Genomic DNA, 9,074 nt, shown 5'->3' with positions numbered 1-9,074 from the left:
GAGGGCTGCTCTCATCCTGGTATTCTGGCGCTTCAGGGCAGGGGAAGGCAAGTCACAAAGTTCCATGAAAGTGCCCTTACGCATGCAAAAGTTTCGCAGCCACTGGGAATCGTCCCACAGCTGCAGCACGATGTGGTCCCACCAGTCTGTGCTTGTTTCCCGGGCCCAGAATCGGCGTTCCACGGCATCAACCTGCCCCAGGAACACCATGATTTCCACATTGCTGGGGCCTGTGCCTTGTGAGAGGTCTAGGTCCATGTCCATTTCCTCATCACCATCCATTTCCTGCAATCGCCTCCTCCTCGGCTGGTCCTGGTTTTGCTTTGGCATGTCCTGGCTCTGCATATACTCCAGGACAATGCGCGTGGTGTTCATAGTGCTCATAATTGCCGCGGTGATCTGAGCGGGCTCCATGATCCCAGTGCTAGCTATGGTGTCTGGTCTGAAAAAAGGCGCGAAACTAGTATCTGACAGACCAGGGGAAGGAGGGAGGGAGGGAGGGAGGGGCGAGTGATGACATGGCGTACAGGTACAGAGAATTAAAATCAAGAAAGGTGGCTGTGCATCAGGGAGAAACACAAACAACTGTCACACAGAATGCCCCCCCCCCCGAGATTTAACTCAAAAGCCTGCATTTAGCAGGCCGTTGATTTGACAGAGGGAGGGGGGAAGGAAATGAATACAGAACAAATCTATTTTTTACATCTTAAGACAACGGTGCAGCATGACTGATAGCCCTCGGCATTTTCTGGGTGCTTGGCAGCAAATACTGGGCGCTTGGCAGTTAGCCTTCAGGCCTATTGCACGATCTGCTGCTCAGGGAAGACTCTGCTAACGTGCGATGAGCCAACAGGGCGCGTGGCAGAAAATGGCATACTACGACTGATAACCATCATCATCAAGACAGTTCCATAGGACTGAGCATGTCTGCCCAGGTGCCCATGATCGATAGCCACTGCTGTACGACGAGGACGGTTACCAGTCGTAATAAACCATCTACTGTCAAAAGGCAAAAGGCAAGGGGCTGGTGCAATGCAGCCCCATGGCTGCCGGCATCCAGATCGCCAATGAAGGCTACCAGTCATGATGCACCGTCTACCGCCAAAAGACAGTTAGCTGCTGCTGCTGCTGTGTAGCAATGCAGTCCCACGTCTGCCGGCACCCAGATGACATATGGTGACGGTGAGCTGAGCTGAACGGGCTCCATGCTTGCCGTGGTATGTTGTCTGCACAGGTAACCCAGGTAAAAAGGCGCGAATCTATTGTCTGCCGTTGCTCTGATGGAGGGGGAGGGGCCTGACGACATGTACCCAGAACCCCCCGCGACACTGTTTTGCATCATTCGGGCATTGGGATCTCAACCCAGAATTCCAATGGGCGGCGGAGACTGCGGGAACTGTGGGATAGCTACCCATAGTGCAATGCTCCGGAAGTCGACTCTAGCCTCCGTACTGTGGACGCGGTCCGCCGACTAGAGCACTTAGAGCATTTTATGTGGGGACACACAAAGTCGGCTGTATACAACCAATTTCTATAAAACCGGCTTCTATTAATTCGATCTAATTTCGTAGTGTAGACATACCCCTAGACTGAGCACTGAGTCCCATTGGGTAGATAGAAAGATTAACCTAAATAATCTATACAGAAGCCCCTGGAACCCCATAAAATTGGGTCCCTAATCCATGAACTATTGGAACTCATTTACAAAACTTTTCTTAAACATTACATGAATATATTGTCTCATACTATAGAATTAGAATTTATAATCCCTATTCTGTGATGAGATATCTTTGAGCTATAATGTATCTTAATTAAAACTATCTTTAGATAGTTTTTTTCCTCAAAAAGCATTTTATCAAAAAAATCCAATTTTTTTTTTTTAATAATTGATTTTTATCTACCCTGGTTCTCCCCTTAAGCTGTATTCACATCTTATCAGTGGCGAGACCTTTTGTTATATGTTGTTTGTTATCAGATGCATCTGCTATAAATCAGCAACCTGCTCCTGCTAGCCTTGCCACACACCAGCAAGAACTCAGCTTGACTCTCAGAGCCCAGGTTGAGAGTGCAGGGCTGACAGGTAGAAAAACCGTTATTTCACTCATAGGCTGAAGACATGGGCTGTGTGGGCCATTGAGCCACAAATGCAGGGACCCCGGGTGCTCTTTTTAGAGACGCATTTCAGCACTTATAGCACATCTTGCATTTTGAAATTGCTTTGCAAAATTAAGTATTCCTCACAACACCCCGGAGAGGTTGCTAACTACATCGTCTAATGCCCCCTTCTACATACAAACAGGTTTTCTGTTACTGTAGTGACTGAAGGCCCCAACCAAGCTCAGGACTCTGTTGTGCTAGGCGCAGGACATTTGCACAGTAAGAGAGAGTCCCTGCTCCAAAACGAGACCAAGGAGTTCAACCCCACCTTTAGAGTGCCTTGGTTGTGGGGTGTCTGGTGGTGATTTTCAGAAGTGCTGAGCTGCTGCAGTTTCATCATTAACTTCAGCAGGAGATTGGGGTGCCCAGAGTCTCTGGAAATCTGCCCCTTCGTTTACTCCAAATTGGAAACCCAAAATGTGAGGCACTCTGACAGAGGCCCCTTTTTAGAACAGAGGAAGTGATCCGCCCGCAGCTGCTGGAGAGAGGGGGCTGGGGTGCAATTTCCACAGCAGTCCGCCCTTGATTTAACAATAGGTTAAACTTTCTGAGCAGGATTATGAAAGAGAGTGACCTGAATGGGAGGCTGGAAGGAGAGATCTCCGCTTTAACCTGGGGGCCTGGAGGAGGCTCTGACTATGGCGAAGGGAGAGAGAGTGGCTGGTCTTCATAATAACAACGCCTATGAGAGGGGACAGCTGGGAAAGTGGGGCCTGTTTTCCTAATCAACAGCAGGAAGGGAACTCTATGCTGGGGAAAGGAGTCCTGGAGTGCAAAGGTCTCTAGTTATCCAACCAGCTCCAGCCCCTGCCCGAGAACTCCTTGCTGAGCTGCAGGGTTGCTTCCCCAGTGACACAGAGGTTAGGGGTGGGATTTGCATTTGCAGAAGCACTCGGGTTTGGCCCAACTTTGTTCCCCTGACTCCAGTGCTGGCCCTGGCCCAACCCCCACCATCCCAGCTGGGGCTAGCTGACTCTCTTCTCAGTCAGTGATGTAGATGGTGAGCTCCATGGGGCTGTCTCTTACAGTGTGTCTGTACAGCATTAGTACCATGGGGCCCTGGGAGCTCAGTCACTGCTATAATAGTACTGATGGCAGTCCTGGGTTAGAGTGCCCCCTGCTGGATGAGAGAAGGCAGGTGCTCCCCTGGAGTGGGAGTGGCGTGTGCTGGTTCTGTGGCTGGGAACCGGTACTTTTGCCGTGCTTGGGTCTGGCGTGCCTATCAAGCAGGCACTCTCCTTTTTCCCCCCGCAGCATCTCTGCATTCATTGCGGCGCTGAGAGTCAGGAACGTGAGGCCGCCGATTTTCCTGGACTCATCCCAGAGCTGGGAGACATGGGGTGGCGTGAGGCCCAACACGCTGGATCTCATCGTCAACATCAACATGATGCACATCTCTGAGATGAGGTGCACTGAGGTGAGGGCCCTTCCTTCCCTGACCCTTTGCCTGGGGCTGTGGGAATTCCCTGGACCCTGTTGGGCTGGGCAGATGGTCTCTGCCCACAGAGTATAGTCATGCTCTAGCTGCCTGGCATCTCAGCTGGCCTTTCCTGAATCTTAGCCTTGGGTAACCAATATTCTGAAGAGCTGTGGTGCCATCTAGTGGATTATAGGTGCTTATTCCCTGATATTATCCCTTCTAATTCCCGTCCTAGATCCCAGAGCATTTTACAGACATTGATTAACTCAGTCTCACTAACCCTGGGGGCAGGGCAGTGCTTTTATCCCCTTGGACAGATGGGGAAACTGAATTATGTGGCATCTGAAGTAACCTGCCTATGGTCCTCACTCCCAGTCCTGTGCGTTTAACTCCAAGCCCATCCTTGGGGGACAAATCTTAGACTCTTTCCCATTGGTTAATCCTCATGTTTGCTCACAACATCCCCAGGGTGCATGCAGGGTTCCATGTTAGAATGAGAGCGAATGAGCTTGAACTGATTCTAGATATCCCCACCCCCCACCCCCTTGTGGCTCCATGGTCTCAGATCACTTACAAACCTCTGTGTATGCTCACAAATGGGCTGTGATGGGGCACGCAATATGTACCAGCAAACAAGCTGAGAATCCTTCTCTCAGATGCTTGAACCAGACGGGACAGGTGGAGCCATTTTTATTTTTTGGTTTAGATCCGTTTCGTAAGCGTGAGAGGGCCCCTTGTGCCACACTGGGAATACTGGAGCTGGCTCACGCCCAGAGTCACGTGCTGGGACGTTGAGGGGCAGGTTGGGGAGGAACACGATCAGCCATGGAAATGAGGGAAAAGGTGGTCACTGTCTGCCCCCAGTGGGTGCTGGGAGGGGCCCAGCCATTGCACACTTGGCATGCACCCAGTTTCTTGTGCCTGGGGGCTCCATCCTTTATTTGCGTTTCTGTTTCACCAGGGTTTGTTCAAAGGAGCAGGGAAGCTGCTGAAACCCAAAGCTATTCTGATCACCTATGGGGTAAGCAATGGTCCCTCTGTGGGCACAGCCTAGCTGGGCTTGGACGCTCTGTGGGCCTGCAGTCCAGCGGGTGTTAGAGCCCCAAGGGGCGGGTGGAATGAGCGCAGCGGGTGCTGTGTGTCTGGGTCAGGGGGCGAGTCTGTTTGTTAGCTGGGCACAGCCAGTGAGGGGTTAAGCTAGAGCCACTGGGGGCTGGATTGGCACGCTGGGTGCTGAGCACTTCTGAAAATCTGGCCCTGAGTGTGTGCTGAGCCCTGGGCAGCCTCCCTTTCTGGACCAGGTACTCCAGCATAGGTGGTCCTGCTCACAGTTTCTGCTTTCTGGTTTGTACGTTTGATGGCTCCCACAAGGTTTTACACACACATCCTAGGTGGAACACAAGATTCCCCCCTGCTTAGGACATGAATGCTCTGCCTCCATCCCGCCATCTCAGGAGCTTGTCCCCTCGTGTGAGCACAATCCCCATCATCCTCCCCCCTTATGTACACATCTGGGGTGTGGTCTGGCAGGCAGTGCTTCACCCGGACCATATTGGCCTGGGTGGTTCATGGGTCCAGGTCTGTCTGCTGACCTCGGTGTGTTTCCATCTCAGCTCTCTGATTTCTCCCCCGTGGTGTTTAGGAATGGGGTGGGGTGGGGGCTGGGCCCAAGCCTGACCCATTGGGAAATCGCGCCCAGTCTGTGGCATCTGGGACGCTGGTGCATGCCTTGAGTTGGCTCTGTAATGAATCCCTTTACATCCTGTCCCCTCAGCCCTACGCCATCAACGGACAGATCAGCCCGCAGAGCAATGTAGACTTCAACTGCTGCCTGAGGCAGAGGTAGGAGAGCCTGGCTCGGGTGTTGGGAAGGAGAGGGGCTGGGCCAAGGGGATCTGACGGCCCAGATGCCCTGTAGCCACAGGGCAGGCGCTCTTTGACACCGATGGGGACCCAGACCCAGCAGGCATCTGCAAAGATCTAGGTCCCAGTTGCCTGGGAAGTGGGGCAGGGTTGGAGGAGGGTGCAAATCAGCAGAGTGTACGTTTCCTCCCCTCTCCCCTGCAAACCCCCCAGTCTGTGGGGCCACAGCTTCCCTCTGCATGGAAAAGGGGGTGGGTGGGAGGAGCTAGGCAACATGCCCTCTCTTGTGGCCTGAAGCAGTTACCACTGCTCTCTGGCTCTGCGTGCGGCCCAGCCCCACTCCGCAGGGTGCAGCCCCTGGCCAGGGTGGGGGGAGCTGAGGGAGGGACAGGCAGGAGACCCCACGGTGCACCCGGCCAGGTACATGCAGATTCCCACAGGCCGATTCAGGCCCCAGGGCATTGGTAGAGGTGGGGTCCGTGGGGGCTGAGGAGTTATGGGGACCGGTAACGGGCTCCGTGGCTGTTTACCCTCTGGTCGGCAGTTTGAATCCCGCCCAAGCTCGGAACATGCAATCACTGGCACTAGCAGGTGCAGCTTCTGCCGGAGGATGGTGCAGTGGATCTCCCCCTAGGGCCGTGGCTGCGTCTCACCTCCATGGTGGGTAGTATTGCTCAGCAGAGAGGCCACGGCAAGATGGGCCATGCAAACCGAACTCCCATAGAGGGTAGAGCACCCAGGCAGGGTTGGGGTTTGCTGGGGGGTGGCTTGCCCTGCGTCTGCCCATGCTGGACCCGATGCTCAGTCTTGGGGACTGGCCTTCCACCAGCTTAGACCCAGCCATTCCCCTGCCCCACCCACAGTCTGTTATGCAGCTGGGTCTTCACCCCCAAAGGGAAGGCTGCTTCCTTGGGTGGGCCCACTGCACCCCCATATTTCACAGGGCACAGCCTTGCCCCATCATAGGCAGCATGCGGCACCTTGGCTGGTTTTGTCCTCATGCCTTTGAGTTTGCTCCAGCCACTCATTGACCGAGGGGCTGAAAACATTACCCACAATACTCCTCTCCCAGTGCTCATCCAGCCGCCACACCATGGCTGGTACATTCTGGGGGGGCGACCCCAGTCCTGGGCAAGAACCCCAGACAGGATCTCCTGAGGGCGTCTGGATCCCCGGGGCTGCCGCTGTCCTAGCCCCCTTTGTGGGGGAGGGGCTGCCTCTGAACCCCAGAGTCCGAGAGCCCTCAGCACCGTGGGGGCCAGTGGCCATGTGGTGGGAATGACACGTTTGCCAAATGTTTGGTCTCTCTCCTTGGCAGAAACCCGGCCTGGGGCCTTCGGGACACGGCTCTGCTGCAGCAGCTGGCCGAGGCCAACGGGCTGTGTCTGGAGAGGATGGTGGGTGCCCAGAGCTGCACTGCACTGTCTTCCCATATACCAACTGGCCTGAGTGAGAGCCCAACAGGGGCCTGGGATCCCACATACAGGGGGATATTGCTAGGAATGTGGGATTGTCCACCCTTCAAAGCACGCCTTGGGGTTCCCCTGCCAGAGCTGGGCAGACCGGGCCCTGCTTTACGGCTTGGCCTAAGGTGGCACTTCTAACACTGGGAACAGGCCCGGCTCCTGGGACAGGATTAGAACCCAGGACCAGGCAGCACCGCAGTAGGAGCGCCACTGGCACTGGTGTCTGCAGATAGTTCCCTCCCACGGCCAGCTGTGTTCTCTGGCCCCTCACTTCATAGCTGTGTGGGGGAAGCACCATTCCTTCTCTGCAGCAGAAGTCTGAGTCCATTCCCTTTTGGGCCCTGGGGCGCAAGGGAATGATATGAACCAGGTCCACCCGCAGTGCTCCCCCTCCCGATAGCAGAATCTGGTTGGTGATGGCGGACGGGGGGCTGGCCTCTTTCCAGTGCTTTTGTGGGTGTAGCAGAGGTCTGGTGTGATTTGATCATAGGAGGGCTAGGGCCAGAGCAACTGTGAGCTCCCCCTGCATCCAATGTGCCCACATCATTCCCTGCAGTGCTTCCTGCTGGAGAGGCTGAGGCTGGCGTAGCTGGGAGTTCCCTCCAGCGCCTCCTGCTGGAGAGGCTGGGGCTGGAGTCTTCCCATTTCCTCCTCCCAAGCATTGATGGCCTTTGGCGCTCTAGCGCTTGTACACAGCGAGCTGGAGCCAGGCTGCCTGGCAAACAGGCCTCTTGGTGCCGCCACAGAGCTCTAACTCTGGCTTTGTGCCTCTAGGTGGACATGCCCGCGAACAACAAGTGTCTCATTTTCCGCAAGCAGTGACCTGCAGAGCCCACCCCAGGGGCCAGCTGCCTGCTGAACTGCACCCCGCGGCTTTTCAGTGTCCATAGCGCTCTGTGGGTCTTTTTGTGGAGACGTCCTGCCGGAGACGCACCGCTGGGATTGATACTGACTGACTTTATGTGGATGCTGCTGCTAATGTGTGGTGGAGGGGCTGTATTGTATGTAGCTCACGCTCCCTCCCCTCAAAGCCTCCAGGGATGAGGCCACAAAACCAGGGTCTCTATCGCAAGCTCATCTGCGCTGCTTGCTTCTACCTACCTGAGCTGATCAGGCCTTGACAGCCTACAGCAGCCTATTGTCATGCCCCAAGGGGTGAGGGGACCGGATGAGGAATAAGCCACCTAAGTGGATACACAGCTTGGGTCACCTCTCCCACTGGGATGTAGCCTCTGCAGTCGATCCGGTCTAACCGTCTCTCTTGGTGACTGTTCCACAGCCCCCATGGGCCTCGGCCTCGTTTTAGTTACACTCTGCAGCTCTTTATTTTTCTTTGCTCAAGCCGTATGTTTCCTGAGCTCGAAAACCGGCGGTGCCGTTTGGCTACCTACTAAGTGGCTTGGTTTCAGGAGCTGAGCACCCACGGCTCCTATTGACTTGAGCAGGTGCAAGAGCCTCTGACCCCACACCAGCTTATTTAGGGGCCTCACCTCAGGTACGCCGGTCCTGATAGACTGGCCCTAGGAGCTGTCGTGCCTAGTTGTGTGTGGAAGGGGAGTATGAAACAACCCACAGGCAGGCTCGTTGGCCAGTGTGAATGCCTTCCACCCTCCCCCCACGAGCCCCCTCTTTGTGAGCAATGCCAGGCTAGGCTGCCAAGGACGTAATGTGAACGGAGACTAAAATATAGGGGTGGGATTTTTCCAAAGTGCCTATGTGATTTAGGGGTATAGGTCCCATCACTGTTTGAAGGGAATTTGGCTCCTAAATCACATGGGCACTGTGGAGAATCTCACCCTAGCTACTGTACTTTAAAAAAAAAAAAAAAAAAAAGTCCCGCATGGTTGCTATAGGTTGTGTGGGGCAGGGGCTCCCTCTAGCGTTTGAGTGTGGCACTGCATTGATTTGGGTTTCAGGCAGGGCAGGGTTGAAGACCAGTTCCTCCAAGGAGGCTGCTGCACTGGATCCTGTGGCCTTTGCCACAATAAAGAAGTTGCTTTTGCTGTTGTCTGCGTGAGCTTGGCTAGAGTGTGTGTTTCTGCAGCCCAGGTCTAACACGGGGCTTTGTTTTCCAAGGAGGGGGTTAGCTGCAGCCACCCCCCAAGGCTGGCAAAGCATTTCACTCAATCAGCCTGACCCCCAGCCAACCCGAGGCTTACTCAAAGTCC

The 9,074-nt window shown here is 54.7% G+C and overlaps 1 protein-coding gene across 1 annotated transcript in view; it reads left to right on the top strand.

Annotated features, from left to right (window-relative positions):
- Window positions 1-8,864, top strand: part of METTL26 (methyltransferase like 26) — a 20,478-nt gene extending 11,614 nt beyond the window's left edge. Inside the window, exons 2-6 of the mRNA XM_024219601.2 lie at window positions 3,412-3,574; window positions 4,539-4,598; window positions 5,352-5,419; window positions 6,759-6,837; window positions 7,681-8,864. Of these exons, the coding sequence (XP_024075369.1) occupies window positions 3,412-3,574; window positions 4,539-4,598; window positions 5,352-5,419; window positions 6,759-6,837; window positions 7,681-7,728 (418 nt within the window). The 3' untranslated portion in view covers window positions 7,729-8,864. The remainder of the gene's footprint in view (window positions 1-3,411; window positions 3,575-4,538; window positions 4,599-5,351; window positions 5,420-6,758; window positions 6,838-7,680) is intronic.
- The last annotated feature ends 210 nt before the right edge of the window (window positions 8,865-9,074 follow it).

The sequence above is a fragment of the Terrapene carolina genome, unplaced genomic scaffold (genome assembly GCF_002925995.2).
Source record: "Terrapene carolina triunguis isolate 2854851 unplaced genomic scaffold, T_m_triunguis-2.0 Scaffold67, whole genome shotgun sequence".
Classification (NCBI taxonomy): Eukaryota; Metazoa; Chordata; order Testudines; family Emydidae; genus Terrapene; species Terrapene triunguis.
This window is presented reverse-complemented; position numbering and strand designations above follow the sequence as displayed.